Source organism: Macaca thibetana, chromosome X (genome assembly GCF_024542745.1).
Source record: "Macaca thibetana thibetana isolate TM-01 chromosome X, ASM2454274v1, whole genome shotgun sequence".
Taxonomy (NCBI): domain Eukaryota; kingdom Metazoa; phylum Chordata; class Mammalia; order Primates; family Cercopithecidae; genus Macaca; species Macaca thibetana.
This window is the reverse complement of record NC_065598.1, coordinates 147867773-147885615: the sequence shown is the minus strand read 5'-3', so window position 1 is coordinate 147885615 and position 17843 is coordinate 147867773. Positions and strand designations below refer to the sequence as shown.

The 17843-nt window shown below is 50.7% G+C and overlaps 2 protein-coding genes and 1 long non-coding RNA gene across 6 annotated transcripts in view; 2 read left to right on the top strand and 1 right to left on the bottom strand.

Moving 5' to 3' along the window:
• Window positions 1-17843, top strand: part of CETN2 (centrin 2) — a 628428-nt gene that overhangs the window by 368621 nt on the left and 241964 nt on the right. The window lies entirely within an intron of this gene.
• The window catches only part of LOC126945446 (uncharacterized), a 430470-nt gene that overhangs the window by 381011 nt on the left and 31616 nt on the right, over window positions 1-17843 (bottom strand). The gene's annotated exons all lie outside the window — the stretch shown is intronic.
• LOC126945375 (PWWP domain-containing DNA repair factor 3B-like) lies at window positions 295-5212 on the top strand. The gene is made up of 2 exons (XM_050775311.1): window positions 295-805; window positions 2433-5212. The coding sequence occupies exons 1-2, from the start codon at window positions 319-321 to the stop codon at window positions 5102-5104; spliced, it is 3159 nt and encodes a 1052-aa protein (XP_050631268.1). The 5' UTR covers window positions 295-318; the 3' UTR covers window positions 5105-5212.

The following is a 17843-nucleotide window of genomic DNA, read 5'->3' as shown; positions in this document are numbered from 1 at the left end:
GCTTCCTTATTTTATCAACCTCACTGAGCAGGGTGCTTCGCGTTTCACAAAAGGATGCTTTTCTGATACATTTCCGTTCTCCCTTTACCACGTTGCAGCATACTGCAGTATTGTCCACTGGAAACACGAGTTCAAGTGCCTCAGGGAGATTCAGGAGGAGGAACCCAGCCCACCCACACTGCACATCCTTTGCAGTCCGAAGGCAAAGGATGCTCTGCAGAGCAGCTTGGTTTAGGAGTGACCTGCAGTAGCAGAGGGTGTGACAAGCAGACCCCTCGACCTCCTTCAGCTACCTGTTCACACACGACTCAGCTCATCATGGACTCTGAGTACGTCCTATGCTCTTGGAAAGGCCGCCTATGGCCAGCAAAGGTTTTGTGTACACGTGGGACTTCACCAAAAACGAAGCCCCAAAAGGCGATTTCTCTAGAAGTTCAAATCCTCGCCGTAGATGAAAAAATCAAGGTGAAAAGCACAGACGTGAAGACCCCAAGTAAGTCTGAAATGGAAGACATTGCCGCCTCTGCAGCGGCACAGACGAAGCTCAGTGCCCCACTCAGAGAGAAGATGGGGTACAGAGGAACCCTTCAGGTGGCCCTGGAGATTCTGAACGAGAGAACAAATCTGGGTGGAGGAAGGAAACCACATGAACTAGAGAACACCACGCCCTCTCAGCTTTCTCAGAAGGTGCCCGAAAAACCAGCCAGTTCCGTCCCTCATGAAGATGACTGGAGATGCAAAGGCGACTTAAGGAGGAGTCTTGGGAAGAGGGAAAACCCAAGATCACCGACGATCCCTTCAGAGAGTAAGCATGCTCTGCGGGATGAGAGGTCACAGGAGCCCACAGCCATTGCCCCTACTCCAGGCGCCCTGCGCGGGGACAGGTCAGGGGCTCCCAGGGCCATTGTCCCTACTCCAGGAGCCATGCGCGGGTGGCAGGTCACGGACACACAGGGCCATTGCCCCTACTCCAAATGCCCTGCGAGGTTACGGGTCTTGGGCGCACAGGGCCATTGCCCCTACCCCAGGCTGCCTGTGCAGTGACAGGTCACGGGTGCACAGGGCCACTGCCCCTAAACCAGGCTCTCTGTGCGGGGACAGGTCACAGGTGAGCAGGGCCATTGCCCCTACTTTAGGTGCCAGGCGTGGTGGCAGGTCACAGGAACGCAGAGCCATTGCCCCTACTCCAGGCGCCCTGCGTGGTGTCAGGTGACGGATGCCAAAGAGCATTGCCCCTACTCCATGTGCCCTGCGAGGTTACACGTCATGGGTGCGCAGGGCCATTGTCCCTACTCCAGGTGCCCTGTGAGGTTACAGGTCATGGGCATGCAGGGCCATTGCCCCTACTCCATGCACACTGTGCTGGGACAGGTCACGGGTGGGCATGGGCGTTGCCCCTACTCCAGGTGCCCTACGTGGTGAAAGGTCACGCACGTCCATTGCTCCTACTCCATGCACCCTGCGTGGTGAAAATTCACGGGCGTACACCAGCCTTGCCCATACCCCAGGTGCTTTGTGCGGTGACAGTTCACGAGCACGCAGGGCCAGGGCCATTGCCCCTACTACATGTGCATTGTGCAAGATAGGGTCACGGGTGGGCACAGGCATTGCCCCTATTGCAGATGCCCTGCGTGGTGACAGGTCACTGGCGTGCAGGCCCGTTGCTCCTACTCCAGGCGCCCTGTGCTGTGACAGGTCACAAGAACTCACAGCCGCTGGTCCTACTCCCGGAGCTCTACGCACTGACAGGTCAGGGGCGAGCAGGGCCATTGCCCCTACTCCGGGCACTTTGTGCAGGGAAAGGTCCCGGGCGCGCAGGGCCATTGGCCCTACTCAATGTGCACTGTGTGGAGATGAGTCACAGGTGGGCATGGGCATTGCCCCTACTGCAGGTGACCTGCGCGGGGACAGGTCACGGGCAGGCGGGGCCATTGCACCTAGTCCATCCACACTGTTCGGGGTTGGGTCCCGGGTGGGCACAGGCGTTGCCCCTCCTGCAGGTGCCCTGCACAGTGACAGGTCACCGGCGTGCAGGGCCATTGCTCCTACTCTAGGCACGCTGTGCGGTGACAGGTCGCAAAAACGCACGGCCACTGGTCCTACTCCAGGAGCCCTGCCCGGTGACAGGTCAGGGGTGAGCAGGGCCACTGCCCCCGCTCCAGGCACCTTGTGCAGTGAAAGGCCCCGGGCATGCAGGAGCATTGCCCCTACTCCGTGTTCACTGGGCAGGGACAGGTCACGGGTGGGTATGGGCCTTGCACCTACTCCAGGCACCCTGCTCGGTGGCAAATCAAGGAAGCGCAGGGCCATCGCTATTACTCCCGGGGCCCTGCGTGGTGGCAGGTCACGGAAACGCAGGGCTATTGCTCCTACTCCAGGGGCCCTGCACGGTGACAGGTCACGGACTTATATGGCCATTGCTCCTACTCCAGGTGCCCTGCACGGTGACAGCTCACCAGCATGCCCGACCATTGCTCCTTCTTCAGGCACCCTGCATGGTGACAGCTCGGGAGAACGCACAGGGATTGCCCCTACTCCAGACGCCCTGCACGGCCACGATGGCTCTCAAGCACGCATGGCCATTACTCCTACTCCAGGCACTATGTGCAGTGATAGTCCGCCGTCACACGCGGCCGTTGCCCCTACTCCAGGGGCCCTGCAAGATGACAGGAAACGCAACGCCATTGCTCCTACTCCCGACACCCTGCACGTTGACAAGACACCAGCATGCAGAGCCATTGCTCCTACTCCAGGCGCCCTGGACGGTAAGAGCTCACCAGCGCGCACGTCCATTATTCCTTCTCCAGGCGCCCTGCATGGTGACAGGTCACCAGTGCACACGGCCGTTGCTTCTACTCCAGGTGCCCTGAACGGGGACGGCTCTCAGGCGCACATGGCCATTGCTCCTACTCCAGGCACCATGCGCAGTGACAGCTCAACAGCATGCACGGCCATTGCCCCATCTGCAGGTTCCCTGCGAGGTGACAGGTCATGGAAACACAAGGCCATTGCTTCTACTCCAGGTGCCCTGCACCGTAGCGGGTCTGAGAGATCACGGAAATGCAAGGCCACTGCTCCTACTCCAGGTGCCCTGCGCCGACACAGGTCCGACAGGTCACGGAAATGCAAGGCCATTGCTCCTACTCCAGACACCCTGCGCGTTGACAGGTCACCAGCATGCAGGGCCATTGCTCCTACTCCAGGCACCCTGTACATTGACAGGTCGCCAGCATGCAGGGCCTCTGCTCCTTCTCCAGGCGCCCTGCATGGTGACGGGTCACCAGTACACACGGCCATTGCTTCTCCTCCAGGAGCCCTGCATGGTGACGGCTCCCAGGTGCAAACGGCTATTGGTCCTCCTCCAGGTGTCCTGCGCGATGATAAGTCACGGAAACGCAAGGCCATTGCTCCCACTTCAGCTGCCCTGCGCGGTGGCAGGTCTGACAGGTCACGGAAATGCAAGGCCATTGCTCCTACTCCAGGCACCCTGCACGGTGACAGGTCACAGGCACATATGGCCATCGATCCTACTCCAGGCATCCTGCACAGTGACAGCTCACCAGCGTGCATGGCCATTGATCTGACTCCAGGTGCCCTGGGCAGGGACAGGTCACGGGTGCTCATGGCCATTGCTCCTACTCCAGGTAGAATGCAAGCACAGGTGTTGCAAAGCTCCCAAGCCTGCCAGGATTCCCTGACACTTTCGTGGCATGGTTGTGAGAAAAAGGGCAAGAAAAGGGCAAAGGCCTCAACTCTTATGTCCCTGCCTCCCACAGTAACGGAGGAGGGTGCATCTCGGCCGCCAGGTCTCACCAGCCCTGCGCCCCCTGCTCTGAAGGAAGAGACAAGGGATAGCCGCCCAAAGAAAACCCTGATTGCTTCCCCAGAATGTTCTCCCTTCTCGGGGTACGTTCAGGACCCAGGAGAGGGTGCCTGGAAGCCAGGCTGGGCAGGCATGGCCACATCCTCTGGGTCCCATCAGCACAGGCTGCCTTCTTCACTCTGGCTTGCCAATAGAAAAAGGAAACCTCCGGGTACAGATTTTCAGAGGCGACCTCAAGGACCTCAGACCCCTGCTGACGCTAAGCTTGCTAATCCCATCACCATGGTTCAAAGGGCTGGCGGTAAACAGGATGGGCAGCCCGCCAGCCTTGCTTTTCCACAGGAGCCATGTCCCATTGAAAGGGGAACGATGGTCTGGTTCAAATTTCAAGATCATCCGTTTTGGCCAGCAGTGGTCAAGAGTGTCAGCAACACAGACAAGACTGCAAGGGTGCTCCTGCTTGAGGCCAACCTGCACCATGGAAAGCGGGGCATTCAAGTTCCTCTTCGAAGGCTGAAGCACCTGGATTGTAAGGAGAAAGAGACGCTGCTCAAGAGAGCCCAGAAGACCTACAAGCAAAGTGTCAACTGGTGCTTCTCACTGATTTCCCACTACAGAGAAGGACTGGTCCGGGGTTCTTTCCGGGGCTCTTTCCTGGACTATTACGCCGCAGACGTCAGCTACCCAATCAGGAGAGCCATCCAAGAGGGAGACCTGCAGGTTGACTTTCCAAAGGTGAATTATGGAGACCTGGAAGACTGGGAGGAGGAGACCTCCCTGGGCGGGAAGAGGCCTTGCAAGAAAATCCTCCCAGACCGGATGAGGGCCGCTCGGGACCGAGACAACCAGAAGCTGGTGGACTTCATCGTGATGAGAAAGGGGGCCGACCCCCACCTTCTGGACATCTTGCAAGGCAGGAAGCAGTCCAGGTGGCTGACCGCGTTTCTGACCCCACACAGGGATGTGCTCTGCGTTGAAACATACCTGGAGGATGACGATCAGTTGGAAGTCGTGGCCAAGCATTTGCAAGAAATCTACAAGCAAGTTGACAAGACCATGCTGACTCTGATAAGGGATGACAAAGTCAGTTTTGTTCTGGAAGTTCTTCTCCCGGAAGCCATGATTTGTGCCATCGCCGCACTTGATGGGCTGGATTACAAGGCAGCAGAGGAGAAGTACCTGCGAGGGCCACCTGTGCATTACCGGGAGAAAGAGCTGTTTGACAGAAATATCTTAAAGAAGGCAAGAAGGGAACCAGCAACCACCCGTAAAGCTAATTAGCTCTCCCCCTGCACCCATACCTTTGCAGGGAGCCGCCTCCTTTCTAGAATTAATGAGAAAGCCTCCTCCCTTCCCCAACGCGTGTAAGTATGTTCTGGATATTCGAGACTTTGGGAATGTGCACAATTCATCTGGGGCCCATCTCTCGCGTCTGGTGGTGGCACATTCATCACCATGTCTTCATCGCAAACTCGTGAAGCGCTATTTTCTTAAACGATGCAAACCCTTGCATTTCCCTCAACGTCTTTGGATGTGTAGTTGTCCTGATAGGTTTGAAGGACAAGAACATTGATTTCCACAACATGTCTTTTGACTGGACTTGGTACTTTCATTCAGGACCTATATTCTTTTACACAAAAAGCCACTGGTATCAGCTTTTAAACAACAATAATTTTTAAAGCCTAACGTGTATTTTTATGGAAACATCGGTGAGACTTTTCATTCTTTTGGCGACACGTGGATAGAAACTGTCGGATTCCTTTTTCAGATAATTCCTGCCTTTTCCCTGCTACGCTTGTTTATTTTTTGAGAAGTAGCCCCCAGAGTTGAATCCCATGAGAGAGACATTTTCTCCTATGTTAACACGACCTTCCGATATGTCTTCAAAAATCAAGCTGCAGGCCAAACATGAAGTTACCGAATGGCTTGCACATAGTCCAGATGTGCATGAGTGAAATCTCAGTGTGCAGTGAGCGTCTTGTCAGCCTCATGTAAGATTGTCGCTCTGCATTTCCCTGAAATTCCACACCCTCTTTCAACGGCTGAACCGTGTCCTAGAACAGGCTTCCAGCTGTCTTCATAACTGGCAGTGATGGATCTTCTCCCTCTAGCTGTCGGTCCCCTGTGGAGGGCAGTTACAGACATCTCGTTCTCAGGCTGGCTACTCTCCACCTATGTGACTGGCCCGACTGCTTAGGAGCCCATCTACCTGCCCATAAATTGGAGGAAAGCCAGCTCCTTGTTCTGGATCCAGCATCCCCCAAGACTTGGCCATTTGTCTCAAAGCCAGCAAATTTCATCTTCTGACTTATTCACGGGCTAGCTCCAACAGGTCCCAACAATCTAGACGCGGGCCGGTAAGCCATTCCGGGCTGCTAGAGAAGGAGAGGCGCCAGGGCTGGGAGTTGGAAAAATGGGTCTCAGAGGCAGCCTTCATTCTGCTAAGCGGGACCGGCCCTTGGCAGAATAATATTAAACAGATGCAGTTCAGACCTAAGTTGTGAAGGCCACAGGTTGCTAGGCTAACTTGAAACAAGATGGTTTTTGAGGATAAATGTTATGGAAAAGCCAGTTTGTTGTTCAAACTTGATGTTAAAATAAACGTGAAGGCCTTAACATGAACCCGAGTCCTCTTTTCGTTCTTAGAGGAAGTCACCTGTGCTCATGAGACCATGTTATGTGTTCACATGGCCATGTGTTTGGGCAACATTGGCAGAGGAGCTGTTTGGAGTCACCTTAAAACCATTGTGTCTCTCACCTTGAGCTACGGCTGTGTCATGCTTGAGATTGTCCAACTCCATAGGTGGAGTGTCTAGGAAATATATAAACACACTTCCAGAGCAATAATAGCTTGGAAATTCTGACAAAATTTTAGAAGAGAGCCTTCCAAGTGGTGTATACATCAGGCCCAATGGAACCCTCTCTACACTCTGCCTGAGTGTGACCAAGACTCCTGGACACACTGCCTGGACAGTCCATGTGACATCCTCATGGCCCTGGCAATTATTTGGAAACAGACCACCTCCGTGCTCTGTGTGGACCTCACCCACCGAGACAACACACTTTAGTTACTCCACAACACTGTGTCTCCGAGTCCTACATATCACCCGAGTTCAGCTTTCTCGTGGAGCCATGTTTATCTGTAGGTTCTAACATTGCTTTACTACCCCGTTCATTCATTCCTGACCTCATGTTAGGTCGGGAGAGCAAGTGAGGTGTGGTTGGAGGCTCTGCTCTGAAGACGGACTTCAGGTGCCATAGAAACAGATGGAAATGTGGTGACTCAGGTGACAACCTAATCTCTAAGGTAACAAGCATGCACTGCTTCCTCCTGTCAGTGAGAAATACTCACCAACGTCATGGGCCAACTGACTGTTTTTGAGAGCAGAGCCCCAGGTTCACCCAACTATGTGAGATCATAGGTGTCTGTTGGCTTGGGGTGATGGGAGGGGACCAGGTCTCTCTTGGATGTCACTGACACTTGGAGCATCTATTGAAGAGAGGCAGACACGCCTCGGACATGCATCTATTCTCCTCCTCCTTGAATCAGGGTCACTAAAAGGCATCCGGGGCCTGTGGGTGGGTTGAGGGATGTGTAGACTCTGAGATCCTTTCCAGCCTGAGCAGATGCTGCGGCCCCTCCATGATTGCCCTGAGCTGGATCTCCATCACAGGTGCCTGTGTGTCCGATGACAGAGCCCAGCCTGTCACCCACCCTGACCCGCTAGGTTAAGGTGACCTCCTCCTCTCCAGTCAGAAGGCAGACTGCTGCACATCAGGCCCTGATCTTAACTGTTGCTTGGCAGAGCTGCACACACAGAGACGGCTCACACCACATTCATAGGTCTCTATATCCAAGTAAGCAACTGATGGGGAAAGAGGGGAACCCTCAGATTTGTAAGTGTGATGACCATGAGAATTTTGAATACCTAGAATCTCCTGAACCCTCACCCTGGCATTATCAACCACCTAACCCTTTCTAATTAGGGAGCAATCCCCTTATCCATGGAGGCTCTGTAAAGACCTCGTCCAAGGGAGCTGCCGTAAAAGATGTTGCCTTGTTCAAGCCTGTAATTCCAGTGCATTGAGAGGCTGAAGCAGGAGTATCGCTTGAGTCTAGGAGTTGGAGACCAGTCTGGGCAACATAGTGAGACTCTGTCTCTACAGTAATAAATATTTAAAAGCTAGCTGGGTGTGGTGGTACATGCCTATAGTCCCATCTACTCGGGAGCCTGAGGTGGGAGGATTGCTTGAGTTCCGGAGGTCGAGGCTGCAGTGAGGTATGATGGCACCCTTGCACTCCAGCCTGGGAGACAGAGCAATACCCAGTCTCTAAGAAAAAAAAAAAAAAATTGCTTGTCTTACCTAACACTCCTCCCACTAACTTTCATCATTATGACAAGTGCAAAGTATGAATAGGAAAGATCACAGCACAGAAGAGAAATGCGGTTTCTGTTTGGGTGGGAAATACCTCATATTCAGATAACCTGCAGAAGCTGGCTAGGATGCCCTGGCATGACCTGAGACAGCATAGCTGGGAATGGATTTTGAGCATGCGGGACCAGCAAGACAGCGGACAGAATACAGTTCAATAGAGGGGAGAGTGTATTTACATGGGAGCACGAAGCTACAAGGTGGGGTTCCCCGTCCTGGGGCTGGCCTCAGATCCTGCTGGGCTGGCTGCTTCACGTTTGGACAACAACAGCCTGCGGTAAATTATGTGGAGTTATGGGAACTGCCTTGGCAGATTATTGACCAATTGGTGAGAGGGTTGAGGGGAGAGCAGTATTAGATCTGATTCATTATTTGAGACCAGAGGCCCTACCTGTGAACGTTGTTCCCTTTGAGGAATCTGCTAGTGTGGGGTGGCCCCAGCATCTTTGAGAAGCTCTGCTTTGACTCTCCTCTCAAAACAATGGTTGGAAGCAAGCGACGCCGCCATGGAACTGGCAGACAATGAGAGGATTCTCAAATGGCGGGGTCCAGACGGTGACACAAAATTATCAGGGCTCAGGTGGGCACCATTGCCGTACTGGGCAGCACAATCAGGGTGGGGTCAGGCTCATTTGACGGACAGGGACCTGTGGCAACGTCACAGACTGTAGTATCTCAGGGTCTGGATGTAGGGACAGCTGACTGGCCTATGACTTGATTTTTATTAAAAGACAAACATGAGCTGGCAAGCAGAAGGCTGATGTTAGCAGCTGCAGTGGAAAACGGTGGTCCCCCACCAAAGGTCCAGATCTGTCAGTTCATGGGCCCAGAGCCCACTGATGGAAGTGGAGGTCAGAAACACTCAGCCACACATTCTCCCAGAGAACCTGTAGTTATTTACCAAGGTAAATAATGCAGTTCTGTCTAAAGTTCTTCTAACCGGGGATCCAATAGTTCTTTGGATCCATCCCAAGTTTGTTTCCCTCAGGACCTAGTTGCCAATGATGTACTTTGCATGTTGCATCATCTTCATGTTGGTTCAAGCAACATTACATAGAAAGGTACCTATGGGAGCCTACTAAGCTGCTCCCTCTTTACAATATAGGAACATAGACGGGATACCGCTTCTATAGTAAAAACAAAGAGAAGACCCAAATTTCTAAATCAGAAATGAAAGCAAGGACATTACTACTTACCTTACAGGGATTACCAAAAAGACTCTAAGAGTATATCATGAACAATTTTACATTAAGAATGAATCTAGAGGAAATAAGCAAATTATTAGAAGCACATAACTAGCAAACTGGCTCGTAAAGAAATAGAAATTCTCTATAGACCTACAACAACTAAAGAGATTGGTTTTGTTACCAAAAATCTCGGAACAAATAAAAGCCCAGCACCAAATGGCTTCACCAGTAAACTGTACCACACCTTTAAAGAAGAATTAACATAACTCCTTCTCAAACTCTCCCAAAAAATAGAAGAAGAGGGGAGTCTTCCCAACTCATTCTATGAGGCCAGCATTACCATGACACCAAAGGAAGACAGAGACACCATAAGAAAACTACAAACAATAATCCTTATGAAAACAAAGTTTAAAAATCCTCAAAAAAAATTAAAAAACGCTAGCAAATACAAGAGGCTGAGGCAGGGGGATCTCTTGAGCCCAGGAGTTTAAGACTGCAGTAAGCTATGATGGTACCAGTGCAGTCCAGCCTGGGTGACAGAGTTAAACACAATCTCTAAAGAGAAAAAAAAAAACAAAAACAAAACTAGTAGCAAACAGAATTTGGCAGCATAGTCACACGGTTATGCACCATGACCAAGTGAGATTTATTGCAAGTGAGATTTGTGTGAGGGTGGTCCAACATGAAAATTAGACAATGTAATACACCACATTAATAAAATGAAGGAAACAAACCATGTGATTATCTCAAATGATGCGGAAAAAGCATCTGAGAAAATCAAACACTGTTTCATGATAAGGACACTCAGAAAACTAAGAAGAGAATTTCCTAAACATGAAAAGGGTCATTCATGAAAAATCCACAGCTAACATCACACCTGATGGTGAAAGAATAAAAGCTTTCTCCCTAAGATCATGACCAAGACAAGATGTTCACTTTCACCACTTCTAGTCAACATTTTACTTGAAGTTGTAGCCAAAGCAATTAGGAAAAAAAAAAGAAAAAAAGAAAAGAAAAAGAAACAAACGACATCCAACTTGGAAAAGAAGAAATAGAGTGACCCAGACTCATAGATGGCATGATCTTATATATAGAAACTCCTAAAGAATCCACCAAAAAAAGTCATCAGAGCTAATGACAAAGTCAGCAAAGTTATAGGATACCAGATCAACATGCAAGATCCATTTGCATTTCCACACATTATAAACAATTTGAATAGGAAATTAAGAAAACACTTCTATTTACCATAACCTTAAAGAGAATAAAATACTCAGGAATAAATTTAGCCAAGGAGGTGTACACTGAAAACCACAAAACACTATTGAAAGAAGTAAAAGACCTAAACAAATGGAAAGCCGTACTGTGTCCATGGATTGGAAGATGTAATGTTGCTATAATACAGCCTCTTGGGCAGAGGGCAATTCCTCTCCCCGCATGACTCATGCCCTGCCCATACCCTGTGGAATGGGTGCCTCCCAGCTTCCAAGCCCCACACCTGCCTCGGAGCACCTGCCGACACCTGCCGGGACCTGAAGACACAGGACTCCTGCCCCACTATAGTCAGTCACCCGCACACCTCCCTGTCATCTCCCATGCCTGGTCTTCACCACCCTTTCTGTCTTGGCTCCTCAGGCCTCTGGAATCCTCATTGAACTCCCTGCTCTCTCCATCCTTTGCATTTCTCAACTCCTAGAGTCTTTTCAGCCATGCGACCTCAGCCACTGTCACATCCTCTGCTTCCTACCAGCAACACCTGATGCCAAGGATCCCACCCTCTGACCACCCCTTTTATCTGTCCTACACACTCACTCGATTCCCCAGCAATCACTTAGCCCTACTACTACATCTCCCACCTTCTCCTTGTCTCCATCCCGGAAGGCATTATGATCACTCCTCACGCCACTCTCCTCACGTCACACTCACGCCGCCAGACCCCAGCGCAACCCTGCCAACTGGTTTCCTTTTAACTGCGTCACCGCTCCTCTCACGTTGCTCCTTAGAGCCACCCAGTAATCCTACTCCATTTTCCTGGTCAGTTCACTCTCCTGCTCCACCGATTCTCATGGTGTCCCCTCTTCTAGCCCAGCACTTTCTTCTCCCCGTCACCTCAGTTGATCTTCCCAGTATGCACTAATATCACGCACCTCCAAAGAGCAGGAGCCTCTCGTGCTCCCACGTCCCACTCCCGCCATTTTCCCCTCTCCCCTTGCACAGAATTGCTCTTTGGGAGGGCTTTTCCCTCTCCCTCCCTGTCTGCACCTCCTCCCCTCCAGATTCCTCTTGAGCTCACTTGTCTTACGGCTTCTTCTACACATACCACTTGTATTACAGCTTCTATACGTACCTTGCACTATCGTGGCTCTGGCCAAAATCCCCAGTGACTTTTCTCTCGCTGAATCCAACATCGTCCTCTGCTCTCAAACCCTTCATTAACATTCGATGTAATTGAGCACGCCTGCTTTTTCAAGCTGTCTCCACCTGGCTTCTGGGACATCACATTTTCTGAGGCTGTGTGACCAGAAGTGCAAGCCATAAACAAAGAGGAAGACAGTATTGTTTTCCACTCTCTTTGACTCTAGTCGGGCCACACCTACAGTGCTGCATCTCTGGTCACCACAACACTTTAAAGGGGAACACGGACAAAAGCCAGTCCCTACACGAGAGTAACCGGAGTGAAAAAGGAAATCCAAATGTGTCCCCAGAAAAGCCAAAGTATTGTGGAACACTTCTCTTGAAAGAGAAGACACGGACACGCCTTTGGCCAATTGGGTGTGACTCACAAGAGAACTGGACTTCTGCCCCCACCGCACTAGCACCAGAAGCCAGGACCAGAGAGAAAGAGACAGTTTCCCCACTAGAGAACTGGCAGCCAGAACGGCAGCCGTCAGAGAAGGGAAGCTGCCGCGTGGGTCCCAAGATCACTGCGACCCGCTGCCTGAGAAGCAGAGCAGAGTCCAGAGCAGCTGCAGTGTCTGGACTCTGCTGGCCGGGGTGGGGCACTTGAGGAGGGACTTGTGCAGGGTCAGGGGGCCCATGAGTCCCCGGCCCAAGGCAGGGCTGCACATGCACCAGGCAAGAGCCGGGCAGAGGGCCTGGAGGCCCAGGCCAGCCTGGGTGCAGACAGTGCCTGGACCCCACATCAAAGACAGACATCTGGCGGGACACCAAGCAGGTCACCCCTCGGCAATGAGGACCACGCCCTGAAGGAAGGACTAGTACTGTAGTCCTGCCCAGGCAAAGCCCAGAACTGCCCTTGGGGAAGAAGCAAGGCTAAGACAGATTAGGGGCGGGGGCTGAGCCCTGACCAATAAGAGGGACAGAGGGACTGTCAATCAATGGAGCATCCCTCTTCTGTCTTTCAAGTGCATCACCCTCTTCGAAGCCTTCCTGAGGACTCATGGGAAAACGTTCTGGGAAATTCCAGGGGTGCAGTCACAGTGCTCCAGAGCCACGTCCAGAACTGCTGTGAGGCCCTGCAAAACCGGGAGCTGCCCCCGGGGTTGAGACGGCGGGGCACACAAGAAGGCTGGGCCTGAAGCGCTCCCTCCACCGCCTGCAGGCTCCCGCCCTGGGGGCGGTGGGCTGAAACAGGCGTGTTCTTTCGTGTTTCTGCATCCCCGGGTCTGACTCACAGGGAGACCAGCCGGAGTGGGGGCCCCAGGGCCAGGGTGGGGGGGTCTCACACTGTGAGGCCCCGTGCCCACCTTCTCCAGCAGCAGAACCCTGGCAGAGGGCCTCCCCACAGGCCCGGGGGCCCATCCCACCACGGGAGGGCGGGAGGGCGCTCCTCAGCAGGTGTCAGCTGCCCTAGGGCTGCACGCACAAGGCAGAGGCAGCCCAGCTGCAATGAGAGGTGAGCATCCGGCCGCCCCAGGGAGGAGGAGCTACAATGCTGGGGGAAAGGCCTCAGGCACAGGGACAGGGAAGCAGCCTGGCCATGTGGCTGTGCGAGAGGGGTGAGAGCTTCTCTCTTCCACCCCACCCTCTGCCTCCCTCCCGAGGTGGTGGGGGGCGGTCTGTCAACGGAGGCAGGCAGGCCAATCCCCTGGCCCAGCTGCAGCACAGAGGCCCGCTAAAGGCTAGAGCAGCCCAAGTGGCTTCTGAAGGGGAGGGGAATGCTGGGAGGCGGGTGGGGGCTGAAGTGGCTTCTGAAGGGGAGGGGAATGCTGGGAGGCAGTGGGGGCTGCAACGTGAAGCTGCAGAGGTCAGAAGGGCCTGGGGGCAGAGAGGGAGAGAGAGGGCGGGAAGGAGAAGCAAGTGCCACACTCCCCTGCCTGCAGGTGGGCCCCATGGTGACTTGGGCCCCCAGCAGGCCTGGTGACAAAAGGCCTCCCAGGGCTCTTGGATAAACCTGCTCAGGGGTTCGGGGGGCGGGGGGTCAAGGAGACCTCGGAGAGGTGGGGGAGGCCTGCTTCTCTCCTTTGTTACCAAGGAGGGGCCCCAGGCTTGAACGAGCCCTTGCCCCAGGAGACAGGCACGTGGTGAGCGGGGCTGGTGGGCCAGTGTCTTCACAGACATCTCAGGGTGGGGTCAGCCCCGGTGCCAGCCACTGGGCACACAGAGAGGTAGGGGCCAATGCCCACACTATCCGGGAGCCCACAGTCTCCCAGAGGAGATGCAAGGGAGGGCTCACCATCACCCTGAAGGTCTAAAGGGGCTGAAACAGACTGGACCCAATTAACTCTCAAATCTTCCCTCCAGAACAAAGGCCCCACTGAGCAGAAAGTTCTGGGAATAGAAGACGAGTAAAGCAAGACAGGCACAATAGGGGCAAAGAAAAGAGAAAGTCCAAATCACAGTGGAGAGGGAGAGCAAACGGAGAACGTATAATAGAAAGTAAGCAGACAGATGCTCACAGTTCTCACAGTCACCAGAAGAGAGTGCCCTTCATACGTGAAATCAGAAAACCTAGCCTCTCCCACCCTTCCACAAGTGCAGAAGGACGAATCTCATGGGAAAACCAGTTGACAAGAGGATCAAAGACAAATCCCGTACAAAGTTACTAAAAGAAAGAAGAGAATAAGGAGCGGAATAACATCCCTCCAGGTGAAAAAAGCATCCCAGAAAGACGTGCACAGAACAGGTGAAACTGTAATCCTTTATTGTAAAGCAAGCTAAGGACCTTAAGAAAATGATTCAACACATGAAAGAGAAACGTAAATCAGAATGTTAAAAAGCAACTCAGAAATGAGGCGATAGGCTCGGGAAAGCATGGTAAATTTGAAAAGGCCTGGGAAAGAATTATAAATAAAAGATTCTCTAAATGTTCACACATTAAGACCCTTTCATAAAAGGCCCCCAAGAATGAATACCTATGGCATATAATGCCCTAAGATAAATAGAAAAAGAAAAGAAGGTCATATGTTTAAATAAAAAGATGAATGAATAAAGAGATGAAGAAGATTTGAGAGAAAAGGACAAATACACAAGGCAGGCAACGTAAATCTAGCATGCATGTGATAGGAGTCCCCAAAGATAAAAACCAAAGCAACGGAAAAGAGGAAGGGCTAAAGTGTGTAATTCAAAATAAATGAATGAATAAATAAAAACACCTTCCTGGGAAAAAAAAAGGATGAAACCCCAAATTGAAGGAGCACACCATGTACGTGGGGAAACCAGCCCAGAACAAGCAAAACCAAAACATGTTCTCGCACAATGATTGAAATTTAAAGAAAAAAATGTCTCTGGACAGTCAGCCACAGAGAATATGTGTATAATAGAAAGAAAGTTAGATTATCCTCAAAGTGGTCATCAGAAAGCCTTCTGCTAGAAGAAAATGTAAGATAATAAAGAAAAAAATCTGAGCAAAGGATTTTGTACCCAACCAAGCTGACCTTCAAAGTGTAAGTTCCGCAAGTTCTCACCGACATGCAAAAACTTGAAGAACAGTGCTGCAATGACTCCATTCTTAGGAATCTACTAGAGCAAAATGACTGGAGGGGCATCAGTGAAAGCTGGCGGTGAGTATGAAATACGTGTTTCCACGCAGGATTAAAGAGGACCGAAGGCCACAAGGGGGCGAGGGGAAACTTTAGCGGCGATCCATACCTCAGCCAGGCTCCATACAGTGCAGCTGGACAATGAAAGGGGATAGGGAAAGAACAGATGCACCTTTTTCATTTTTTTTTTTTCAATCTCTCCTCTGTAATCACATTCGTGAAAGGCTGGTTTTGTTACTTTTTTAAATTGACGCATCATAATTGAACATTATTATGGGGCACAGAGTGATGTTTCAATACATATAACTTATAGTAGTGATTAGATCAGGGTCATTAGCATACCGGTCATCTCAAGCATGTATCATTTCTTTGTGTTGGGAACATTCCATGTCCTCCTTCTAACTATTTGAAACTCTCCATCACTGTTGACTACAGTCATCCTACAGTCCTGTAGAGCACTAGAACTTTTTCATCCTATCTGGCTATAATTTTGTATTCTTTAACGAATGTCTCCCTATCTCCCACTTCCCTCTACCCTTCCCAGCCCCTAGTACTCTCTGTTCTACTCTTTACTTCTAGGACATCAACTTTTTTAGCTTCCACAAATGAGTGAGCACATGTGGGGTGTATTCTTTCTGCTCCCGGCTTATTTCACGTAACATAGTGTCCTCCAGGTCTGTTGACAAGTTGCCACAGATGATAGGATCTCTTTCTTTTCATGGTGGGATAGTACTCCATTGTGTGTAAGTACCACATTTTCTTCAGCCCTTCATCTGACCTTGGCTATTGGGAACGGTGCTGCAACCAACATGGGAGTGCAGATATCTCTTCAATATATTGATTTCCATTCCTTTGGATATATACTCAGTGGCGGGATTGCTGGTCATTCTATTTTTAGTTTTTGGTTTTTTGAGGAACCTCCGTACTGTTCTCCATAGCAGCCATACTAATTTACATTCCACCAACAGTGTACCAAGGTTCCCCTTTCTCAACATCCTCGCCAGCGTCTGTTATTGCCTGTCTTTTTGATACAAGCCATTTTAGCCGGGATGAGATATCACCATGTGGTTTTGATTCACATTTCCCTGATGATTAGTGACGCTGGGCATTTTTCCATATATTTGTGGGCCATCTGTGTGTCTTCTTTTGAGAAATGTATGTTCAGATCATTCGCCTGTTGTTAAATCAGATTGTTTTGTTGTTTTGTTGTTGTTTTTCGCTGTTGAAATATTTGCGTTATTCATATAGTCTGGATATGAATCCCCTGTCAGATGAGTAGTTTACAAATATTTTCTCCCATTTTGTGGGTTGTCTCTTCATTCTGTTGATTATTTCCTTTGCTGTGCAGAAGCTTTTTAGTTTGATACGCTCCCAATTGTTTATTTTTGCTTTGGTGGCCTGTGCTTTTGTGTTTTCATTCATAAAATCTTTACCCAGAGCAAAGTCCTGAAGCATTTACCCTATGTTTTCTCCTAAGAGTTTTAGAGTTTCAGGTCTTACATTTTGTTGTTCTGAGAATGCTTTGTGTATAGTGTGGGGTACCACAAATGAGTATGTTGTATTCTGATGCATATATAAGCATATGTAAAATAGATAAACTCACCCTGTAGTCTTGAACATTGTTGGAATTATCATCTCTGTAGATTAGGAGACATTTTATCTTTAATGTGCACGCGTGCATGGGTGTGTGTCTGTGTATAATTCCCAGCACTGAACCCTGAAGAGGTCTAGAAATAATGATCAAATCAGCAGCAGTCAGCCTCCATGGCATCCAGATTGTCCCTGAAATTCCACACACTGTGTGTGTGTCTGTGTGTGTGCATGCGTGTGTCTGTGTGCATGTGTGTGTGTCTGTCTGTCTCTGAGTCTGTGTGCATGTGTGTGTCTGTGTGCATGTGTGTGTGTGTGTGTGTGCATGTGTGTCTGTGTGTGTGTGTGTACATGTGTGTGTGTCGAAATCACCAGGAATTAGAATAGGAGTAGCACAGAGATAGCAAGCAGGAGCTAAGATCATCAAGAAACCATGGCGAGTAACCCAGGCTTCGTTACTCAACATTAACATCACTGGGAGTGGCCGATGCCGTGGGAAGACTTTCAAAACTGGGCTTTGTGTTTTCATTTCGGGGAGGAGGAAGGGAGAACCATCTGGAGCCTGCAATGAGGAGCATGGACAGGACCCACCCCACCTCCGGGACCTGTCAGAATAAGTTACATGAAAAGTTTGCACTTGTTTGTAGGTGCAAAGTGATCCCAAGCTTGAAACTATTTTTTTTTCACAAAGCATCGGTCCACAATCATCTTTCCTTCCAGCGAGGCAGCAGCCTAACCGATCGCCTCAGCACTGCTCCATGCCCTTTTCTTGTCTTCAGCCTTAACGTTAGCCTATGGGGTCGAGTTTGGTACGTGACCAGGGCAATCCTCCACTTCCTGACATGACTGATGTAAAGGTCGAATGCTGGG

What these genes read in the sequence shown, in the direction of transcription:
- LOC126945375 (XM_050775311.1), top strand. Translation starts at nt 319, where the DNA reads ATGGACTCTGAGTACGTCCTATGCTCTTGGAAAGGCCGCCTATGGCCA. An exon ending in ACCGACGATCCCTTCAGAGA is followed by an intron (nt 806 to 2,432) that starts GTAAGCATGCTC and finishes CTCCTACTCCAG; the next exon opens with GTGCCCTGCACGGTGACAGC.